Source organism: Acomys russatus, chromosome 14, assembly GCF_903995435.1.
Source record: "Acomys russatus chromosome 14, mAcoRus1.1, whole genome shotgun sequence".
In the NCBI taxonomy this organism is placed as follows: Eukaryota; Metazoa; Chordata; class Mammalia; order Rodentia; family Muridae; genus Acomys; species Acomys russatus.
This window is the reverse complement of record NC_067150.1, coordinates 42,352,106-42,375,991: the sequence shown is the minus strand read 5'-3', so window position 1 is coordinate 42,375,991 and position 23,886 is coordinate 42,352,106. Positions and strand designations below refer to the sequence as shown.

The following is a 23,886-nucleotide window of genomic DNA, read 5'->3' as shown; positions in this document are numbered from 1 at the left end:
CTCCCGAGTGCTGGGATTAAAGGCGTGCGCCACCACGCCCGGCCCTTGGTTTTGGTTTTTCAAGACAGGCTTCTCTGTGCAGTCCTGACTGTAGTCCTGACTCTGTAGACTAGGCTGGCCTCAAACTCAGAGATCCACCTGCCTCTGTCTCCCAAGTGTTAGCATTACAGGTGTGCACCACCACAGCTGCCACCGCCACCCAGATGCCTTTGAGGGTTTCAATACCTGAAATCCCAGTGCATTTTACCTCTGAGAATTTGTCAGCTACCATATAGCGAACCCGCCAAGATTTATCTTCTGCTGCTTGCCGAAGTGTAGGCATTACTAAGGCCTCAAGGTCGTCCTGAGACAGTAACTGGGCAATACTGACACAAGCTTCCACAGCCAGTAGACGTACGGAGTCCTAAAGGAAAAACATTCTGTTTGGTCAATTTGCTGAAACAGGGCACACTGAATGCATTGTGAGGCTGCTGTCACAGGTACTATTTCAGAAAGGGGTAGAGGAAAAAACCATTGTGCTGGCTAATTTACATCAACATGACATAAGCTAGAACCATCCGTGAGGAGGGAACCTCAATTGAGAAAATGCATCCCTAAGACCAGGCTGTACACAAGCCTGTAGGGCATTTTCTTAATTAGTGATTTTGGGGGAAGGCCCAGCCTGTTGTAGATAATGCTATCCCTGAGGTTTTATAAGAAAGCAGACTGAGCAAGCCACATGGGGAGCAAGCCAGTCAGCAGCGCCCTTCGATGGCCTCTGTACCAGCTCCTGGCATGTTTCTGCCCTGTTTGAGTTCCTGTCCTGGCTTCTTTTAGTGATGGAGCACAGTGTGGAAGTGGAAGCTATATAAGCCCCTTCCTCCCCAACTTGCTTTTTGGTCATGGTGTTTCATCACAGCAATAGACACCCTAAGTAAGAGAGCCACCATACATGACAGTGTGTCTTTATATCCTCAAATGGCTGCATAACTTTGCTTAGATTGCCATGTGAAAGTCATAACAATGGTACTTTGTTCAAATTATCTTGACTACAGCCTCAAGGTTTTATTAACTAAGATGAAAGTGATGTTCTAAATGTTATTTATTGCATGTGAATAACGTGTGTGGAGGTGAGACAACAGCATCCTTGAGTCAAATCTCCCTTTGCACCTTTCCATGGGTTCTGAGTAGTGAAATCAAGCACACTTTACCCCAAGACATCTGATTGACCTCAAAATATAAAGATTGATTTTTTAGTTCAAAGCTATGTTCAAAGCTTTATTATTAATCAGGTATTGAAAAGTGAAAACTTATAATTTCATAAATAACTAATAAAATATTTGGAGAATTTAAAAAACAGGGCGATCGCTTTGAACGCTATTGCCATGGAGCAGCACGAGATAGAGTGCGTAAAGGAAGACACAGACAGAGGGAAAAGTTAACAGCCAAGGAACAAAGGTGAGTGGAAATGCTGAAACTCAAAGTGCGATGACCATGCCTGGTAAAATACAGGACATGGGCAGGCAGGGAGCTAACATGCTTTTCAGTATACAAAGCTGCTAAATGTCAAATAGGACACGTCAATGTCTTCAGTAAGAGGAAACACAAGATTAAAGCTCAATTAGATGTTAGGAGTTATAATTTCAGACTTAGGAAAATCAGATGAGAAACTGAAGACATAATCCTATGAACACCAAAGAGAAATGGAAATTACTGTACATAATACAACAGACTACACACACACACACACACACACACACACACACACACACACACACACACACACAAAACACTACTACATAGCACACATGCACCCACATCATGCCTGGTTCCTATCAATGCCACCTAACTGGCCTTCTCTTTCTATTCTTTTTTTTTTTTTTTCTTTCTACTCTTATCCCTCATACAACTTTGTTTCCACACAAAAGCCAGAACGACCTTTCAAAATTGTAAATTACGTGCCATACTTCTCGTCCACATGTATGCAGAGTCTTGCCATATCTAGAGAAGAAAATACAAAACTGCAAAATCCTCCTGAGCTAAGCATCCTCTCCCACCCTTCCTTCTCCACTCTTGTCCTTACTGGACTCTTTCAAACACCATGTTCCAATGCTGGCTTTTCCGTTTCATGTCCTCTTTTTTTTTTTTTTTAATAAAGATTTATTTATTCATTTATTTGTTTATTTTATGTACATGAGTGTTCTGCCTGCATGTATAGCTGAACACCATAAGAAGGCACCAGATCTCATTATAGATGGTTGTGAGCCACCATGTGGTTGCTGGGAATTGAACTCAGGACCTCTAGAAGAGCAGCCAGTGCTCTTAACCCCTGAGCCATCTCTCCAGCCCTTCATGCCCTCTCTTTACTGGGCTCCTGGAAGGACCACAGAAAACATTTCCTCTTATCTGTCTGTCACTTCTTTAGAGCTCTTCTCCAGTAACTAGCAGTCAATATCTGTTACATTTATTTTTATTTATGCCTGGTGTTTATCATGTTTGTTTTTCTCCATTAAAATGTAAGTTCCATGACAGCAGGGCCCCTGAACGCCATTAACACAGCACTTAACATTAGAACTGTGCCTTACATATGTGGGTACTCAATAAATGGTTCTGTCACGGAGTAAGCCATGAGCGATCTTCTATAAGTAGTCAGAGGGACCATAGTATATTCATCTTTCCTAGCAAAGCACTGAATATTTGATTGAGCACCAAATGCTAACAGCCTGCCCCCACCTAGGACATGGGTGAGCTTCATGACCATTGGTTTCCATACTCTGGCTGCTTCTGAGCCACAGGAGCAGAGTTCAGCAATTACAACAGGGACTAAATGACCCTCAAAGCCTAAAATATTTCCTGGCTGGCTTTCACCAAAAAATCTGCAAACAGGAAGTACAGAAGACAAAAGAAAATGTCAAATTATGTCATGGTGAGTATAACCAGCTGAATTCCAAATAAGGATTCTCAGCCTGCCTGTTTCAACATGGAAACCACTGATACATGTGGCGTTCCCACGCTTGGCAACATCGTGGCCAATGTTTAAATTATAAGACTTAGAAACTTGAAGGATACGGACACTCAAACCCCCACTATACCACAACTAGCTAAATACAGCCTTGAACAAGCTTCATAAACTAGCTGGGCCTCCATTCCCTTGAGCATCTGTGCCATGGGCTGTTAGGAGAACCTAATTCCATAACACATGTTGCCGCTTAAAACAGGCTAGGAGATACGGAGTCTGTGCCCACCGGTGCCCCCATCAGTGGATTCAGACACCCACGGATCACAACAATTTGGGAAACATTCATTTAATCTGTACTAAACACACACGGACATTTTTTTTTTTTTTTTTTTTTGGTCACTACTGCCTAGAAAAAGTAGTCAAACTGTTTACAGAGTGCTTATACTGTAGTCCTATTTATTTACTGTGTTTGTCTGGAGAGAGTGTGGGGACATACGTTACCACAGCACATGGGTAGTGCTCAGAGGGCAACTTTCAGGTTTTGGTTTCTGCATTCCACCTTAATTGAGGCTTGGTCTCTCTTATCTCTGCTGCTGCCACACTGTGCACCTGGGGGGTGGGGGTCTCCTCTTTCTGCCTCCCGCCTCACTGACGGAATGGACAATTACCGACACACGTCACTACATCCACACTTCTACATGGGTCCTCGGGATTGGGCGGCTATCTAAAGGCTGAGCCGTCCTCCAGCCCTGGCTTACACCGCGCTAGGCATTGCAAGCTACCTAAAGGTGACTCAGAGTAAGTCCACAGCAGGAAGTGTACAAGCGGGCAACCCCCACGTCATTTTACATATGGGAAATGAGCTCTGCAGAGCTCAAGTGACCTGCAGCCACCCCCACCCTCTGCACTGAAAAACAACTTTATTAAGTAATTTAGGAGTTCCTGGTTTTTATCATTTCTACACCAAAGAAGCCCAGACCCTTGTGTTTAAGATTGCTGTTGTGTGTAGTAAAACCATACACTAGTGCAGAAGTTAACAAAGTCAGATTCCAGGAAATGCTTCCTCTCCTTACCGTACTACATTCCACGACTCTGAAAGGACCCATCTCTGACGCAGCCCTGGCTTCCTACTTACAGAACCCAACTCATCTCTGATCCTCCGCCCAGCAGCTACTAGCATAAAGGAAAGTATGGCCTAGCTAAGAAAAAAATACAGCAAAACAGGATGGACACCAGCCAGAACTGAGTATTAATTTTGCAAAAGAACCCTACATTAGAGTCAAAACTCCCCAAATACATGTTTTGGTTTTTTATTTTTTAATTACTAAAGATCATATCTAAGTCTGCTAAATCAAATGTCCCGAGTTACCTGCTCATCTGAAGCTAGGTTCGTGAACAATGGAACAATTTCAGTTTTTACACTGTCTAATTCCAAAACTTTTGCAAATTCACCCAATTTGGAAGCAGCAGCACGTCGCACCATTGGTGTATCATCTGAGCAAAGGGAACGGAAGTGCCTGCAACATAAAATAATGTATTTCCTGTCAAACACTTGGTTGAACATGCCCCAGTACCAACACAGTCATGTTACAGTCTCTCTCTTATAAACAACAATGACTAGGGAAAACAGCTTAGGCAGGAAAGTGCCTGCCTCTCAGGTGTGAAATCCACTCAGCATCTATGTAGACAGCTGAGCAGTGGCAGTGACTAAAACCTCAGAGGTGGCAAGATGGGAGGCAGAGATGGTCAGACCCCTGAAAGCGCACAGGCCAGGTAGGCCAGCCTGTGTGGTGAGTTCCAGGCCAATGAGAAACCTTGTCTCAAAGAAAAGGAAGGAAGGTACCCAAGGAACAACACCAGAGGTTGCCGCATGAAAAATACACATGCACGTGCAAACAAGTAAGCCATCAGTGTGCTCAACTACAGAAAAGGCATCACCGATCCCGCTGGCCTAGCATGAAGCACTGCGGCAAACAGAGCTCCGTGTAAACTCCCACTGTGAGTCCCCAACAACCCCACGAACTACTGTTTCTTACTGTCGAATTTCTGCCTTGACGGCATTGGAGGCTCTGGGATAGCAAACGCTGAACAAACCGCACGCAGAGGTGCGAGATGTGAACCAGTCCCCACTAGCCAAGCGCTTCACCAGAGGCACAAAATGAGCTTCGAGCGCCACGGGAGTGTGCTCCTGGGAGATCTGCCTCAGGGACTCCACAGCTTTGTCTCGAACAACAGTCTCTTCCACTGTGGCCAAGCTTTCCAAAGGAGGCTACAGAGATCAAAAAAGGAAAATCAGAGATGACAACGTATTAAATCAGGTTAGACACAGACTGCCACCTTTTATGTGACTGAAGGGAAACGGTACATGTAACCAGAATGTTAACTACATCATACCAAATGGTTACTTTCAGTTCCCACAGTGGAAACATATGGTGTGGCCAACCTGAAGACATGACTTCTGTAGAAAAGCCAAGATCACATGTCCCAGATGGCAATTCCCAGATGGTGTCTACAAATGACACAGTACAGAGAGTCGACACAGTATCACTATTATTGGGAGCTGACGTTTAAATGATCCGCAGCCATATTCAGACAACAGTGTGCATACTTCCCGTAAGTCCAAAACTACGGCCAACTGCGGGTACCACAAATGCATGATAACTTCTGACTGCACTACAAAGCCCTTACTCTTTTCTGCACCGCTCTACCATTCTTGGAGGCATAAGCAGTCCTGGCCATGAGCACTCAATGGCATCAATTCACCCAACCAATAGAAAGCTGAGTAGAACACCGTTTGGGGTTGTTTTTCTAAAATAGATTTCAGAATCTTTCCATGAGCCAAAGAACAAGAGTTTCAGAGAGAACAATCAAGTAACAAATGCCTAGGTGGGGGAGATCCTGCAGCTATAGACATAACAGATGAGCGGTTCAAGTCTACCCCCTATTACCTGTAACTGAACGGGACACGGCCTGGTGGTCAGTGGAGACAGGCTGCTTCTCTGAACCTCGAGCTGCCTTTCTAAATCTGCATTTGATCCCAGCAGACTCAGCATAAGCTAAAGCTGTGAGAGTAGAATAAAACTCCACAGCAGACTGAGCAAGAGTGAAGGTCAGGACTCAAAGCAAAGAAGTGTGCCCACCTAACACAGTTCAAAATGGTGGACAGCTCTGTGCTTTCCTAGAGGGCATGTCCCAGCCCCACTGAAAAGATGTGTTCCTGCCTACTGTGACATATTTTAGCACTACTACAGGAGATGGCCAAACTCCAGAGAATGGCTTGTGAGTTGTCCCTTCATTTGAAACTCTGCCAGCTTTCCAGGGTCTTTTTCTGGGCCTGATGACCCACCCCTGCTTACTTTAACCCCAATTCCTATATGTTAGCAGCTTTGAACCCAAAAAACCTCACAGGTGCAAGCCTATGAAACTCATTCTTTCCGTAGATGAACACTGCTACGTTGTAGCACTGAGGCTCCAGGAGGATGAGCACACAGTGCACTGAGGTGCCAGGAGGATGAGCACACAGTGCACTAAGGCTCCAGGAGGATGAGCACACAGTGCACTGAGGCGCCAGGAGGATGAGCACACAGTGCACTGAGGCGCCAGGAGGATGAGCACACAGTGCACTGAGGCGCCAGGAGGATGAGCACACAGTGCACTGAGGCGCCAGGAGGATGATGAGCACACAGTGCACTGAGGCGCCAGGAGGATGAGCACACAGTGCACTGAGGCGCCAGGAGGATGAGCACACAGTGCACTGAGGCGCCAGGAGGATGAGCACACAGTGCACTGAGGCGCCAGGAGGATGAGCACACAGTGCACTGAGGCGCCAGGAGGATGAGCACACAGAGGCCTTGCTCTCAAGGAGGCTACATGCAAATGGCAGAGTCAATAGAACATGGGAGACAGGCAAGGGGCTGATTGTGAAGCTCCTTCCATGGTGGTCAGGGAAGGCCTCTCTGACACTCTGAATAGCATCTCTCTTCGAGATAACGCCTACAGACAATGTCTCAAGGCAACAATGAGCTGGGTTTATAATGAACAGAAAGACTGATGTGTGTGAAACCAAGTTATCAAGCAGAACACGTGTGTAGGTTAAGAGTTTCTCATCACTGTGAGCCCACACAGCCCTCAGAAACAAAGGATTTGTTCTGGTTCAGTTTCATGGCTCATTTCATGGTTGTCTGGTCCCACGAGCTGCAGCACAACATGGCAGTGATAAAGTGTGGCAGAAGGGCTTCTCTGCCTTACTGCAAGGAAGCAACGAGTCCAAGACAATACCACTAGCTGGGGACAAATGTTCAGCACACGAGTGAGCTGATTTGGGATAGATGCAATGTTGACAAGACTGATAGTTATCTGTGAGGAAGGAGGAAAAGAGGACTTAAGATTGTTTTCTAGTACTGGGCTGTAGCTCACCTAGCATGCAAAGGCCCTGGCTTCAACCTCTAGCACCACTAAAATCAAATCTGTCTTCTAGATTGGGCTCATGTAACTGGGTAGCTGGTGATGTAACTAAAAGAGAGGCATATTTTAACAGGAACATGAAACCTATATATATATTTTTCAATTCCTACAAGTCTCCACTTAACTACATCCATCTATGTCTAGAGTTCTACAAAACAGTTCAAGGTAGAGCTAGAAACCACAAAGGCCAGCATCACATAGACAAGGTAGAGCTGGGGACCAAAGAGCCAGCATCACATAGACAAGGTAGAGCTGGGAACCACGGAGCCAGCATCACATAGACAAGGTAGAGCTGGGAACCACGGAGCCAGCATCATATAAACAAGGTAGAGCTGGGAACCACGGAGCCAGCATCACATAAACAAGGTAGAGCTGGGGACCACGGAGCCAGCATCACATAGACAAGGTAGAGCTGGGAACCATGGAGCCAGCATCACATAGACAAGGTAGAGCTGGGAACCATGGAGCCTGCATTGTATATACAACACTGAAACCTCCAAAACAGCCTTGCCTTGTCCAACTAGTCAATTTCTAACCATCTGCACAGGGGTGCACACCTTTAATCTCAGCACTCCAGAGATTTCTATGAGTTCCAAGCCAGTATGATTGCTGTATGAAGAGTTCCAAGCCAGCCAAGGTTACATAGCAAGACCTTGTCTCAAAAACACAAACAAAAGAAAAAAGAAAACCAAATCAAGTTATTTTCCTACCCATCTCTAAGTCTACAGAGGCAAAAACAAATTCTTACAGCCAGCTGATAAAAATGAGAATTGAACTAAATTGCCCACATTATTCACTCAGCATTATTACCATCTGCCCATAAAATGATCTCCATTAAAAAAATGCTGCCATGAGGGGCTGGAGAGATGGCTCAGAGGTTAAGAATACTGTCTGCTCTTCCAGAGGTCCTGAGTTCAATTCCCAGCAACCACAGGGTGGCTCATAACCATCTGTAATGACCCCTCTTCTGGGGGTCAGGCACACATGTAGGCAGAATGTTGTATATATAATAAATACATAAATCTTTTTTTTAATGCTGCCGTGTGTCTATCCCAGATAATAAAGACACTGTTGATCCTACAAAGCTCCAGATGGAGAGTAGGCCATAGGTAAGTACTCACCAGTAGACAGTGGGCAAAGTCAGGGCCTCCCACCAAACCAGTGAAATTTCCCAGCTGCTCCGCAAGAGCTAACAGCACCTCATCTTCATCATAAATTGTATCTGGAAATAACAACAGTTGGTGACCCGACACGGCTAAGAGGCACTGAGCTGGCACTCACACGGCTCTTACAGCCACAATCCTAAAAGCACTTTCTTCTTTCTCTGAATCAGAAGTCTTCCTAAATGTTTCACAGAATTACTAAAAAATCCATATCCTGGGGCTGGAGAGATGGATCAGCAGTTAAAAGCACTGGCTGCATCCAGAGGAGCCGGGTCCAACGCCCAGCACCCACTCCAGTTGCAGGGAACCTGACACTCTCACACAGACATCCATGCAGGCAAGCACCAATGCACATACTATAAATTATTTAAAAAGAAATTCATATTCCATTAGCTTATGTTTGAGTATGTCTGACTGTAACATTTCTATACACCTTGCAGAAGGCACCTGCTCAGTCTAGTAGTTATTGCTACTGTGTGTAACAAACTAAAATTAAAAAAAAAAAGTTTGAAATCCAATGAAGAATGGAGCGTGTTTCTTTAAAGGGACACATACCTGTAAGGAAAGGCAGCAGTTCAGTTCGAGTCCTTTCTACTCCGAGTGCTAGCGCAATAGTTGATAACTTCTTAATACTGTTGAGACGGAGCTTTAAAAATAAAATAGGAAGAAGAACAAGGCAAAGAGGGATGGCTGCAATTCAGGTCAAAGAAGCAAACAGGTGAAACACTGGTATACAGTATTCGAGGTTGAACCTTTCACTTAGATCTTAGTCAGAGGAAAACTAAAGGCTTGTTTAGTCATTAGCCAGAAGCTACCCTAAAAGGGAGAACATCCAAGGGCCGGGAAAAGAAATGAATGAATGAAAACACGAGGGCAGCGAGAGATTCTGAAAAGAGAGAACTCTGGACGGAAGGAAAACAGGTGAAACGGTTAAACACAACTCCTCTCTTTTCAGAGAAAAGTTCCATCACAACTGATGCACCACTCATCTGGGTTAATCAGCTGTGGCGCTCTTTCCATCTGACCAGCCGGGCCAGTTTGCCGGCCGGCCGGCCGACAGATACTCCCGAAGCACTTCAAAGAGACCCGGGTCCTCGGGTCCTCAGCTTCCCCCGGTGACCCCGCAACCCGCCCGCGCTTGGCGGGAACTGGTCCCCGCCCACTGCCGGAGCAGCTGGGCGCCACCGCCGCAAAGGGCCGGGGAAAGGCAGCTGGGAGCTGAGACAGACCGCCGCGGATCCCACCCCACCCCACCCCACACGCACCTCCGTCCTTTCCCGTCCCGGCACAGCACACTGCTCTGCCACCCCCGGGGGTGTCTCCACTTCCCTTCCATGTGCGTTTCCGCCCTCGCCTAGGCTTCCCAGCCCCAGCCTAGTACCTGCACGTCCTCATTGCGGAGCTCGTCGATTAAAACCGCAATCGGGTAGAGCGAATCGTCTCCATCTCCGCCCGCTGCCCCCAGACAGGGCCCTGACCCGGTAGCGCCCCGCCATGTTCTTCCCCCTCAGCCTGGTCGCGGACGCACGCCCCGCGCCCAAGCCACGCCCCGCGCCCAAGCCACGCCCCGCGCCCAAGCCACGCCCCGCGCCCAAGCCACGCCCCGCGCCTAGGCAGGCGGGGCTAAATGCAGCGCAGCAACTCTGGGGAAGCGACAAAGTAGAGTTTTTTCCCTGAGCACCGGGGCTCCGGCCGGACACCCATTGCTGGAACTGGAGGTCTGAACTCCCGAAGAAGGACGGGCTGAGAAAACCAATGGAACTCCAGCATCCTTTCCTCAGCCGAAAGAAACAGGGGCATGGATTCATCCTCTGCTCGCTGTGTTAAGGAGAAGGAAGGGCCTTAGTGATGGGGATGGGTGCTGAGCCTCAGTAGAACTAGAGGCCCAAAGACGGTACCCCAAGCCAGGAGGTAGAGGCTTTAGCACCTCCCCACCCCACCCCCAACCCCGACTGCATGCTGGCCCTGAGCCACTGGTTCTCAGCCCTAATGTCCCCTTGGACACCAAGCTTCCACACAAACTGTCCACCTCCTTCCTCCGGCCCGTTTGCCAGAATTGTGGCTGGCTCCTGTTCCTTAAGACAAATAATGAGGGCGGTTAGAGAAAATGAACAGTGCTGTCCAAACTCCCCAGTCAATATTTTTTCCACGCAAGCTGTTCAAAACATGCTGCTCTCTTGTTTTTTGTATTTCTTTTCAGTGTGTTACTGGAATGGCGCCTTCTGTTGTATTGTCTTCCTTTTTTTTTTTCTTCCCGTTCTTTAGCAAGAAGCACAACAAGCCTAGTTTTAATCTCCCCAGTTCAGTGATTGGCCTCCCTAGACCACCAGGATTCCTCCTAGAGGCCCCTAGGAGGAGGTGGTCCTGAGCAATTTCACACAGAACTTAATGGAAAGTTGCACAAAGTAACTCAAAGCCATGTCTCTTTGTTTTCAACTAAGCTATAAGCCACTTAGACTGACAGCTCTCTATGACTATCACAGGTTCTCAAGTGGCACTATTTTGTGCCTTAACGAAATTGTCAAGCTATTAATAAATGCAATTTGGGGGGTAAGATTTTTTTTTTCTTCTTTTTTAAAGCATGGGACTCCTAGCAGGAGATAGCTAGCCTTTTGTATTAAAAGCTCAAAACCAACAGACTTCATCTGTTTTAGTTTTTGGTTTGGGGTTTTGTTTTGTTTTTTCAAATCCTGTCCTTGGACATATGCTTGAAGGCTCACATTTTATTTTTGTTTTGATAAGTTTTAGATTTGCATAAGGCACAGTCTGGGCTACTGGGGTGGCTATTTTTTAAATTACAAAAATGTGCATGTGGGGTGTGTGTGTGTGTGTGTGTGTGTGTGTGTGTGTGTGTGTGTGTGTGTGTGTGTGTGTGTATACACACGAGCCATTGAACAAGAATGATCAAAGGACAGCTTGCAGAGTGGGTTATCTCCTTTGACCAAGTGGGTTCCAGGAACTGAACTCAGGTTGTCAGGCTTGGTGGCACACCCTTTATCCACTGAGCCATCTAGCTGGCCCCAAGGGCTGCTGAATCAGCCTGCCACCTACACTCGGCACCTATATTTGCATGCGTTTCAGCACAGCTCATAAGAAATGAACAGAGGTAGATACTAAATGAAAAATAGGTTTCTTCTATGCACAAAACAGAAGCCAAAGGGTATCATCAATTATGATTCAGACACTACTCCATCCCCCAATACCCAGCAAAAGAAAAAGATGGGTAAGATAAGAGTTTCTGACTCAGTGCTTTACCAGTAAGAGGATCAGAAGGGTTCCTATGCCATGGGAAAGAAATTTCTATTCCTTTATCTTACATGTCTGCCAAAATGATAAAAGAAGCAAGCACAGAGAGGGGTACACTGGTCAGCCCCACACCTTGCTAGGCTCATGAACTTGGAGCTCTGGCGTTAAACTCTGCTTCAGAGTCAGCTGTGACCTGCTTACCCAAGCACTGTGAGGCGCAGGCCTAGGGAATAACTATGATTAAACATGAAATCACAAGCTGAGGAATCAGAACTTAAGACAATTGCCTGGTTGGAGCGCCATGGAGGCCAGACTCCAATTCCCACCTGTGTCTCTGACTCATGGCGACCTGCCTCTCCCCAAGCCTCGGTCACACTCTCGCCCCTGTAAAACAGAGCTAACCACCTGGTTCCGACTCCAAAAACTGTGAAACTAGGAGAACAAAGCAGGTAATAAACAGGGAGATGCTAGTAAACCCTCCCTTAAAAAATGAAAATGGGCCACAGCAGGGAGGGGGCGGCAAGGCCAAAGGCAGGCTTTGAGGAAACATGACCTGCTGACCATCACCTGAGGCTTTCGTCATAAACGTAGATTCCTGGGCCTGTGGACGTAGCTCAGCAACAGAATACGCGCTTCATATGCTCAGGGCTTTGGATTTAATCTACAAAATGAAAAATGAAAAGTTAGCTAGGGAGACAGTTCCGGGGGTAAGAGCACTTGCTGCATAGACTTGAGCTCCTGAGTTCAAACCACTATTTTAAAAAAAGCTGATGTGGCTGTGACACCATCTACCCTGTGCTGTGGTGGGAGAAGAACAGGGATCCGTGAGGTGCTGGCTGTCTTAAGGGAATAAGTGGCAGAGAATGATAGAGCAAGACTCACACACACACACACACACACACACACACACACACCCCACATGTGCTTTTTTAAAGAAAGAACAGAATTAATTTAATGCATGCCAGCACTCAGGAGGCAGAGGCAGGTGGGTCTCTGTGAGTTCCAGACAAGCAAGGGTTATATAGTGACACCTTGTCTCAAAAAAAAAAAAAAAAAAAAAAAAAAGTATTCTTTAAAATGCAGATCCCTGGCCTCTACATCAGACTCACTGTGTCAGGGTCCCTAAAACTGGAGGCAGGCATCTTCCGGGGCTCTCCAGAGACGCCAATGTGACTGATGTCTGAGATGCATAAATTATAAGGTTTCTCTGGAAAGGCAATCACCAGGTCAAGCAACAAGCACTGGCTCAGAAAGGAACTGAAGTCTTTGGAGTCCACCACTGTCCAGGAAAAGCAAACAATTGTGCTAACTGCTTATCAATAAGCAATTCCTTCTCTACTGGCTTTGGGTTTTGCCAGATTAGAAAGCTAATCCCCATGTTGCTAGGTTCCAGGCAGCCAGCCTTGCGCTCTGCAAAGACAGCCTGTGGTGCTGAACTTCTCCCATTCCCCTCTCTGCTCTCCAAGGCTGCCTCTAGCTAGCCTCCTCTCCACTTGCCATACACACCACAAGAAACTAAGGACTAGGGAGCCCAGAGGTGAGTGGAGTCTAGGCTGAGGGCTGACAGTGGCCTCCAGAAACAAGTCTGTCTCAGCACAAAACAGACCTTTACACCCACACAGCAGTTCACTTACCCCGTGTGAACGGAGAGAAGGCAAGGTTAGACTTGCCCAGTCCCTGTCTGACAACACAGCAAGAATATGAATGCATGGGGTGGTAGAATCAACAGTCATCCCTGCTCTGTGTCACACAGAAAAGGACCGATCCTAAGGACAATCTGGAGGACATTGTCATCTTCATTGGGCCCTTTGCCTCTTCCTCACAGACACAGAGGTTTACAGCTGGGCGCAGTGGCAAATGCTGGTACCACCCACAGTCACTGGCTAGGGCAGAGGGAGGCCTGTAGGTTGTAGCACACCTAGGCTTCAGTCCCACCAACAGGACCAGTAACAACGGCTCAGTTCATGAACTGAGCTAGCTATACAAGCGCCTTCCCAAGACAGCCATCCCTCGGCATCAGGCAAGGGCTTGGTCGCAGGACATACCTCTGTGCCAAAAGCCAATGATGCTCAAGGCATCGCTATAAAACGGTTAGGTACCTGCATACAGTCTGCACCCGGCCATGTGTTTCAAATCACCTGCAGATCATTGCACCTAACACAGCCAATGCCCAGTATATTTAGGCATAATGACAAGGAAAGAAATCTGCTCGTGGCCAGTAAACTTTCATCTGGCTCTATGGATGCAGGACCTGTGGACAAATAGATCTGTATCTTCATTTAGCAGGATGACTCTGTAAACTGACTCCCAGGTCCATGTTTAATTCATTAGAGCGTAGCAGTCCCCACGCGGCACTCTTGGCACCTTAAATTTATATTTACAGGAAGACTGTCTCATTCTAGGAAGTTCAAATATTTCCCCTCAGTTTTATATCGATCTTTTCACCTTCTTTCCCTCTTGTCTCTTTGTGGTAAGACGCCCCCTCCCCCAAGATGGCAACACTCTAACAGTAAGGACAGGTGTTAGCTGAGGTCACACAGCAGTAGAAGGCAGCTTCTGCACTCATGGCACTGCATGGCAGCTGCTATTCTGTCCCTCGTCTCCTGGGCAGCTAAGGTAAAACACTACTTGGTAAGAGCAGATCAAAGAACTGATCTAATCAGGTCTGGTTTAGGGTATTAAATCTGACCATTGAGAGAACATTCTGGTCATCGGGAACACTGCGGCCTGCAATGCCACTTCCACCAGTTGCCAGCTGTGTGATACCGGGCAAATAACTTATTCTCTATGAATCTTGGTTTGTCAAGATATACACACAGTTTACTTGGTGTGGCTGTTCAGAAGATTAAATCCCTATGAAGCGTAGAGTCGGATAATGCAGTGTGTACCTGCAAAGCCGTACTGGCGGCGGGGGGGGGGGGGGGGGGGCATTTATAAATGGGAAGATCTTCAGGAAAGTCAAGCCAGTGTGGTGGTGTTCACCTTCAACTCTAGCCCTCACTCAGAAAGAAGAGGCAGGTGCATCTCTGGGAGTGTGAAACCAGCCAGTGATTGATATCTTACCCACATATCACCCATCTTCCCACATGCCCAATAACGCCTTTTTCAGCTGCTGGACTCACTGCATCTAAGCTTTTTTAATTTGAAACATAAAAGACTACCAGAAACATTTGGGCCTTCATCACTGCACTGCAGCCTCGCCTCCCTGAGCTGGTTTTACCTATGGCATCCACAGACACCCAGCTCCTCTCAGCTTCCCTTCCACATCCTTATTTTAGAAGCTTCTTATCACAACTTATACCACGCCCAGTCAGCGTACGCAGTAGCCCTCAGCAAGCAGCACAGCTGCCTCCAGCCAGAGGTTTGCTCTCACTAGAGTGAAACTTACTTTCACAGGTTCCTACTCTCCTGGGTGCTCTTGTCTGATGCCCTGCCTCCAAAGATGGGGTCCTTTCTAAACTTCCTTTTTGGAGCTTCCCAGGAGAAAAGTCACTAGGCGTAAGAAAGGACCTGTGCCAAGATTTCCTGAGCATGCCTCTTCTTAACTCAGCAGAAATAGAGCTGAGACTGTAACCACAAACCAGAAATACATACTAACTTGTAGGACTTGAGGGAATCTGCCCCCTCTCTGATCTGACTGTGAGATTAAATTTAGCTGGGGTCCACAGTGTTCTAGCAAAGGCCCCACAAAGACTGAGCGTGCTGCCTGCAAACTCCAGGCTGTGGTTACTGAAGGGGATTAAAGTGCCTAAAGAAAAAGTACACCAGCCTTGGCTAGACCGCATTCTCTCTGCTCTTCTGTTCTTCCAGGATTTCAATCCTAGCATCCCAAAGGAGGTGAAGGGCAGCAGACTCCACGCACGTCACATCACAAGGACTGGGAATGAGCTCCGTGGTAATACAGTATGTATCTAGTACAGACGAGGTCCTGAGTTAGATTCCTAGGGGAGGGGCGGGGGGCAGAGGAGGGAGGGGAGAGGGGAAGGGAATCTATATCAGTTCCCCCATCTACAAGGAAAGAGGTAATGCACACAGATTGCAAGTGCTCGAACAGAGCTACAAGCCCAAACATTAGCACTGGCTCTTCTTGGTGTGTGTGGTTTTTTTTCCCACAAATCCAATCCGATGCTCTAGAGGTTTCTCAAACACCGATGACAATGACTCTCCCAAACCATAAACAGCACGCCAGCCTCAATCCAGAGTCCCCACACTTCCACAGTTAAGCTGGAAGCATGGTGTCTGGTGGCCTGAAGGACTGGGTCCTGGCTCTGCACCTGGCACAGCTGACTCTGTTCAAGTCCTGAGACTGCCTACACAGTTTACCTGCGTGTTTAAAATGTGAATACTACCTCCTTTGCAAATGTTTGCTTTTTTTTTTTTTTTTTTACCTCGAGGAACAGTCACGATCAAAGGTGTTCTAAGGCCTTTCACTATACAAGGCTCACACCCTGCTAACCTTCCACTGAGCTCCTGTGCTGTACGTGACGTGTTAGTATAGAAAGTCGAGAACTCTGCACATCTATGCGCACTCTAGACTGCCTCTGTCAGGATCGGGAAGTCAGCAGTGGCAGGGTTAGGAACGTGTATGTGATAAGGTTGGCTGTATGAGAAAGCAGGTAGTGAGCAGTAGCCCCTAAGAGTAGCTGTGCCTCCTCTTCAAGGACACTGTGTTCTATTGATGGAGGACATAACAACTACAACTGAAACTAGCAGAGAAGTGTCGACTGCCAAGATTACCTACCGACCAGGGAATGATGTGTGCGATGGACAATTCGTCCACATGGGAAACAGCTGCAGCTGTAGAAATGCATGAGGCAATATAAGGGCGTGTCCCAAAGCTTGGGTATCTCAACACATACTGGGAATACAGCAACTGCCAAACCCAACTAAGTTCCTGGAGAGAAAGGAACTCTGTGATTTTCAGTGAGAGTAGGGCGCCATCTGCTGGACACACGTGTCTTCATGCTGGCTGTACAGGCAGACCAGACTCTGCCTGCCGCCTGCCTAAGTCCCCAGAAGGGAAACCCTGAAGCAAATGTGCGGCAACAAATTTTATCTCTGGTACTGCATGTGTACACACACACACACGCACACGTGTGCGCACGCCACATACACTGTACTAAAACCAGTCATCACAGGCTCTGAAGATTCAAATATAGAAAAAGTCCGAGGAAATAGAAATTAGTGGGATCAGTAAAGTTCCTATGATTCGCCTCTAAATGTCAAACTAAAAAACTCACCCCTTTTCCTATGTATCACCACACGTGTTTCCCTAGAAAGAAAGAATGGGAACACCCTACAGGAGACTCAAGGGAAACTTAGAGACTTGGTTTATAAAGAAACAAAACGTACACGGTGTCTTGGTGGTTGAGTGAATACACTTCAGGTCACTTCTCTCAAAACGGGATTAACCTTTGCTCTCGTTGTCTGAGCCAGCTAGCAGCGGCTGCAAAGGGGCTGTCTGCAAACCTGTGGCAAGACAACCGAGTGAAGTGGGGTCTCCACTGCACTCAGCTCCAGTGAAAAGCTAAGTCTTAACGACCGTACAAGGCTAGCTCTAGGCTGTGTGTGTGTGTGGAGAAGGGGAAGGTGGCTCAACACTTGCACGGATTTTACCCACATGGTCCTGCTCAACTTGGAGCCTTTCCTGGTGAGGCCAAGCAGGGTCAAGCCCTAGGGTGAAGCCAAGTCTGCCTACTCAAACTTTCTTTTCCTAACAACCTTTGTATTCATTCTTTTTATTTTGTTTGTTTTTGAGACAGAGTTCCTCTTGTAATAGCCCTGAGTGTCCTGGAACTCTCTCTGTAGACCAGGCTGCCTCCAACTTGCAGTGATCCGCCTGCCTCTGTCTCCCCTGAGCTGGGATTAAAGGCGTGCACCACCATGCCTGGCTCATTCTTTTTCCTAGCTGTGTTAAGTGGGATAAACGAACCCTACAGGAGACCACTAGCATCCATTAATGCACACCAGTGTCGTACTAGTCTGCTTTTCCAGCAAGGAGGAGTCCCGAGGGCATGGAAGACTGAGCAGGTAAGGCTTGGGGCCTAGAGAGAACAGAGGCCCAGTTGAGGGCCCTGACTAAGAATTGCTGCCTGACTGGCTATTTCTCCCGCATTGAGCACAGGCCTCTAAAACAGCCAGCCATGCAGGCCTTGCCCTTCTTATTTGGCAATGCAGCTGACTGGTGAGTTTAAAGAACTGACCACAGGTCAAGGGTGCCAGTTGCCCAACTTTTTCTACAAACGGAGATCAGGGAGCCGTTTTCACAGCACATGGGTCCGGTCCCTGAAGAACTCCACTCAAAAGAAACCTGTCTGAATCCTCCCCTTCTTCTGGCTGTTAAGGCCCATCAAAATGCTGCCTAGTTTGTTTCCTACTGCCATGTAAGAAATTACAGAAAGGGGCTGGAGAGATGGCTCAGAGGTTAAGAGCACTGTCTGCTCTTCCAAAGGTAATGAGTTCAATTCTCAGCAACCACATAGTGTGGCTCACAACCATCTATAATGAGATCACATGCCTCTTTCAGTGTGCAGGTGTACACGCAAGCAGAACACTGTATAAATAAAAAAAATCCTTTTTAAAAAAGAAAGGAAAGAAAGAAATTACAGAAAAAGCCCAGAAAGGAGAAACAAAACCAAAAGCAAGGGTCCCTACTTACCTTGATCTTAAAGATACTTCAAGATGCACTTGAGAGCCGGGCGTGGTGGCGCACGCCTTTAATCCCAGCACTCGGGAGGCAGAGGCAGGCGGATCGCTGTGAGTTCGAGGCCAGCCTGGTCTACAAAGCGAGTCCAGGACAGCCAAGGGCTACACAGAGAAACCCTGTCTCGAAAAACAAAAAACAAAAAACAAAAACAAAAAAATCAAGATGCACTTGAGTGTCAAGAAAAACATACCAAAGTAAAATGTTCACTTAAACCCAAATTGCTCATTTAAACATAAGCTACTTAACTTACAAGGCTCAACAGCAAGTGTCCAGCTTGCCCTTGTTGCTCCACACTCCTGCATCTCTCATCTGATGCCCCGTTTCACTGCTCAGGTATGTTGACTTGAACTCTTTCAAATCTCAGGTCCAGGCTGAGTCCCACAGCGGGGAGATCAGTGTGTGATCGGAATTTGTGAAAACAAAGCCAGATTGTAACTGGGCATTTTCTACACAGGACAGGAGACAGGAGGACCTGATGCCTCCTCACACCTACAAGGTCTTCTAAGCCACTCGTTCAGAGGGACATTTGTGCCAAGTGTGGCCCTCCAAAACCAGGAAATATAAAAATAGGAATATCTCACAAAAGGCCTTATCGCTTTTTAAAAGCAATCCTGGGGGAATGTGTTCTTGTGCCAAAGTCTGGAGTTAAGAATGCAAAGCTACATATTCTCTCTCTCTCTCTCTCTCTCTCTCTCTCTCTCTCTCTCTCTCTCTCTCTCTCTCTCTCTCTCTCATAAGCTTATTTAAAAGCTTCCCTTTGAATTCTCAAGATTTATGACTTGCTGACTTTTCTGTGTCTAAGCATGCCCGTAACCACAACACTGGGAGATTGAGGTAAGAGGATTGCTGTGAATCCTAAGCCAGCCCAGGCTACATACTGAGTTCCAGGCCAGTCTAGGCTACAGAAACCCTGCCTTGGAAAATAAAAGTTAAAAATTGGTGCCAAATTGAAAGCAAGAGCTGCATGTTAGTAAAAAGGTGCTTACTTTTCTTATCAATAAAAATGCCTAGGATGAAAATATTGAGGTCTGTGGAGCTCTGGAATATGGCAGTATGGAGTTTGCCCCATTGTGCCAATTAACATTGAGACAAAGGTTTACAGAGTTTCTGCTTAAGGTTGACTGTTTCTAATAAAGGGTGATAAAAGGGAGTTGTCACAGGGGTCTTAAGTCGAGAGACGATTTTTAGACATGAGGGGAAAGGTGCTGTTCCCTACACCACACAGGCAATGACTGTAGTGGCCTGCTCCCATCTGAACTAAATTAATAAAAAGGATCTAAAATAACACAGGAGAAATAAATCAAACTAAGTCTAGGGACACCTGGGGTCATGTGGGGAGAAAAATTAAAAGTAGTCATGTAAAACCAGGTGACAAGCTTCAATGTGAAGAGCAAAAAAAGAAAATGTTAAATATATATATAACCCCTCCCTAAAGGAAAAAAAATGTCCAAATGCCTGTTGTAACTGAGTTGGGACGCCTTTGGAAGCAAAACTCTCCTACTCCAGAGACTCGACCCCCAAACTGTGAGGTGAGCTAGGCATACGGCACATTCTCTCTCTTTCAAGCACAATGCTCAAAAGTAAATTCCTGTATGCCATTTCTCTGGAGAGGACTTTCAAGGTGGACACTCTGAGCTCTCTGGTCTGTAGACATCGCATCTATGAACTGAGGCAGGGGACTGGGGACCACACAGGGGCCTGTGCTGTTTCCAATTCCCAATGACTATTAGAAGCTGAATGCAAAAGAATTAAGTCACCTTAAGAAAAGGAAAACCAAGCCTAGCATGGTGGCGCACACCTTTAATCCCAGCACTTACAAGGCAGAGGCAGGTGGATCTGAGATTGAGGTCAACCAGATCTACAGAGAAAGTTCCAGAACAGCCAGGGCTACACAGAGAAATTTTGCCTCAAAAGGAAAACAAAAAAATCAAACTGCCAAAATTTATTAATTTCTTTCTTTCACAGAAATACAGTAAGTGTGTAACGTAAACACTGACACATGAAATAAAGCATAAGGGTCAGGAAGACGAGAGAACCAGATGCTACTGGGTCAGCACTGTGCCATTTCCTGATTTCATCTGCATCAAGAACTCCAGGTTACAGAGACTGGGAATGTTAAAGGAACGTTCAGATGCACGAGCCCCGGACCCACTCAACACCTTACAGAAGCCTTCGTCTTCCTGTTACAAAAACATTAAAGCTGAGCGCATGCCCACTTCATTCGTTTACCTGAGGAATTCAACGTGAGAGTCTGTCTACACGAATCACGTGTGAGCTTTACTACGTCTGTGCAGGCAGATTTAACTGCCTCTTTTCCTCTTTAACAAAAAACTGAACACCGAGATGTCTGGTAGTGGCCAGATGTTCTCCTCACTCAGCCCTGGGAGGCACAGCACATTAAGAAGGCTGCCACTGGTGAGGTGGCTACCTGCTACCATACACAGGACTTCAAAGGTCTTTCCCAGAAAGCCAGACTAGGAAAAGTGACCCAAAAAAATGACTGGGATCAATAACCACCCTGATTTAAAATCAGGTCTGCTGCTAAGCCTGAATTCCGTAGTAAGAAGTACAGGCTGCAATTTCTGCGATTATCCCAAGAGATTAAAATAACCTGTCTTTTTAAATCAAATAATTAAAAAGGGTAAAAGTCAGATCTTGAAAATATATTTCTATCACCTAGACTGGGTGGTACTCAGTGTCACAGGGTTTAGGTTCAAATAAGGCTGGGTTAGGGCCAGAGATCAGAGAGGTCTACACTTGCCACGCGTACCCAGTACCTTGATCTGCCATTGAAGGCGTTTATGAACTGTGTGGTCCCATTCTTCAACACCAACGGTCCACAAGCAAGCACCTTAGTCCAGCGCACAGAGCAGAGGCACCTGCACAACAGGGTTTGGAGAAGGGGCAAGACTCAGAGCAGATGCCTTTCTTTTTCCTGTGCGAAGCCAATCCTGTGCTGTAAGAGGTACCTGGCAGAGTGTCCGAGATGTACTGTGTTCTCCCCAGAAATCAGATGGAAAAAACCAGAGTGAGGTTTTCAAAGGGTTAGGAACTAACATTCCCAGGAAACCTCCACATCCACCTGGCCTTTTTGTACTATGCTATAATTGAGTTCTTACTTAGAGGACCTGTGTTTGCATGTGTGCATGTATGTGTGTGTGCACATGTATACATGTAGAGGCCTGGGCTGATGTCAGGCCCCTTTAGAGGGATCTTTACATTTTTCAGGCATATAAGACCATCAAATAACTCATTTCTGTACCACTGTTAGGTGTGTGTGTTAGGAATTTGACCCAGGGCCTTATATACGGTAAACACATGCTCTGCCACTCAGCCATACCCCTAGTTAGAAAAGAGCCACTCTGCAGCGAGCTCCATCACCACATCTTCTAGTCATCCTACAGGGCCTTAGCTTCTCGGGCATGTTCTTGGTTCTTCAGTAAGACCACACTCCCAGTGTTTGCCTTGGGAAATGGTGGTCACACACTGAGAAAGCCGGGGATGTGCACCCAGCAGAGCTGCAAGCCGTCTGCCCTATGCAGCTGGCATTCTGTATAGCTTACCTCTGCCCCATTCATCCCCAGCCGGGTATCCCTTTAGAGGGGAGCCCCCAAGAGGATTCCTTCATCCACTTACTCTTTCAGTCTTCTTTCCTCCTTTGTTGGGACTAGTTCACATTCAATAGTTCAACTTACTTTCTTTGAAAAGGAAAAACTGGGGGCTGGAGAGATGGCTCAGAGGTTAAGAGCACTGGCTGCTCTTTCAGAGGTCCTGAGTTCAATTCCCAGCAACCACATGGTGGCTCACAGCCATCTGTAATGTGATCTGGTGCCCTCTTCTGGCCTGCATGAAGACAGTGTACTCATATACATAAAATAAATAAGTTTTTTTTTTTTAAAGGAAAAACTGGAAACTCTGAAAATCAGATCTACACTCTACATCACCAGAACCTGTCACCCTTAAGGAAATAAGGCACCTGTAACATGGCCCACAGGGACAGCAAGAACACTGTACACAGTCGATCCTGTGACTTCCAAATCAAGGACTTTCCTACCTCAGGGCCCCCAGCAATGTCACACAGCACTGCTAAGAAGGCTAACCTACAGGCTCCAAAGAAATATAAGAACTCAATCTAAGAATCTTCTTTAAATAGAAGTTGACAAAACTAATTTGGTCTCTGGTCAGCCTCATCCTCTTTTCAAGTAGTATTTTCGTAGATGAGTCCAGAAGCATGGACAATCACACAAGCGTGAGAAGTCAGACCGCCTAGATTCTACCTCGAGCCCTATTACTGTGCACACATGTGACACTGGGTCAGCCACTTGACCTCCTCCACCCTCAGGGCTCCTCTTCTGTGAAGTGGGTTCTCCTCACGTGGTTGTGAGGATCAAATGAGACACTGAGAAGATGGCTTATAGGTCGTGACATATTGCAAGGGAAGGCGAAGCCACGGGCAGGCTTACCTGCTGTTGATGAGTTCTTACCAATGCCTATGTGACTAATGGTGCCCGCTGCAGGGCGCCCTGCAGCAGAACTAAGTATGGGTGCCACCTATACACTGTCACTTTCATTTCGTTAGGGCTGTTTTACAAAAAGGAATTCTTGATTTCCCCAAAATGGCCTTAGACTATTTTAAGATGTGATGTCGCTCAAATCTATTGATAGGCTTTTCTCCAGAGATGCCCTATATAATCTTTGTACAGAGTCTAGAATTCAAGATATAGCATGCTGAAACATTTAAAAAAAAAATCTTAAAACACTTCCCAAATAGCCAGATAATTAAGACCAGTTTTAAAGAAAATAAAAGGAAAATTAGAAGCATCATAGATAGTATGGTTAGGTCACAGCTCTCCCGGGGTCGCCTTTTTCCTGAGCTTCAGGACATGGTGCTAGTCCTGGGAATGCTTTCAGAAGCTGAGTCTTGCTGGCGGTGAAAGGACATGTCAGTTGGCACTAGGCTGTGCTTCCTCAGCACTGGGACTTGAACCAGGTCTGCTAGGAGCTGCCAAACAACTTTGGTGGGGAAAGCAGGTGGCCTAAGGAAGGTCTGCTAGTTCTCAGACAGCAGGCCAGAGAGGGGGGAACGCTAGCACATCCCCCATCAAGGGCGCTCTGCTCCTCCTGTAAGCAAATTCTGCTCTTCTCTGCTCTGGTAAGCAACTGAACAGGGAAAAAATGAGGAGAGGAGCGATGTTATGTCCCCAGGCTTTAGGGACTCTGCATATCCGCAGAAAGCTCACGTGCAGAACAGACACAGGGGCAGGAAGTGTGTGACTTTGATTAGACCCTGACATAGTCCGTGACGAGCTCAGAGCACCCAGAATCTGGCATCTTGTCAGGCGACCTTTATCATGAGTGTTGTGTGATGA

The 23,886-nt window shown here is 46.7% G+C and overlaps 1 protein-coding gene across 1 annotated transcript in view; it reads right to left on the bottom strand.

The window, feature by feature from the left end:
* Ppp2r1b (protein phosphatase 2 scaffold subunit Abeta) overlaps nucleotides 1-13,935 on the bottom strand; it is a 37,639-nt gene extending 23,704 nt beyond the window's left edge. The window contains 9 exon segments of the mRNA XM_051155728.1: nucleotides 248-403; nucleotides 4,308-4,455; nucleotides 4,975-5,207; nucleotides 8,524-8,624; nucleotides 9,121-9,211; nucleotides 9,947-10,064; nucleotides 10,513-10,640; nucleotides 12,921-13,090; nucleotides 13,911-13,935. Coding sequence (XP_051011685.1) covers nucleotides 248-403; nucleotides 4,308-4,455; nucleotides 4,975-5,207; nucleotides 8,524-8,624; nucleotides 9,121-9,211; nucleotides 9,947-10,064; nucleotides 10,513-10,640; nucleotides 12,921-13,090; nucleotides 13,911-13,935 — 1,170 coding nt within the window.
* Between the last annotated feature and the right edge of the window lie 9,951 nt (nucleotides 13,936-23,886).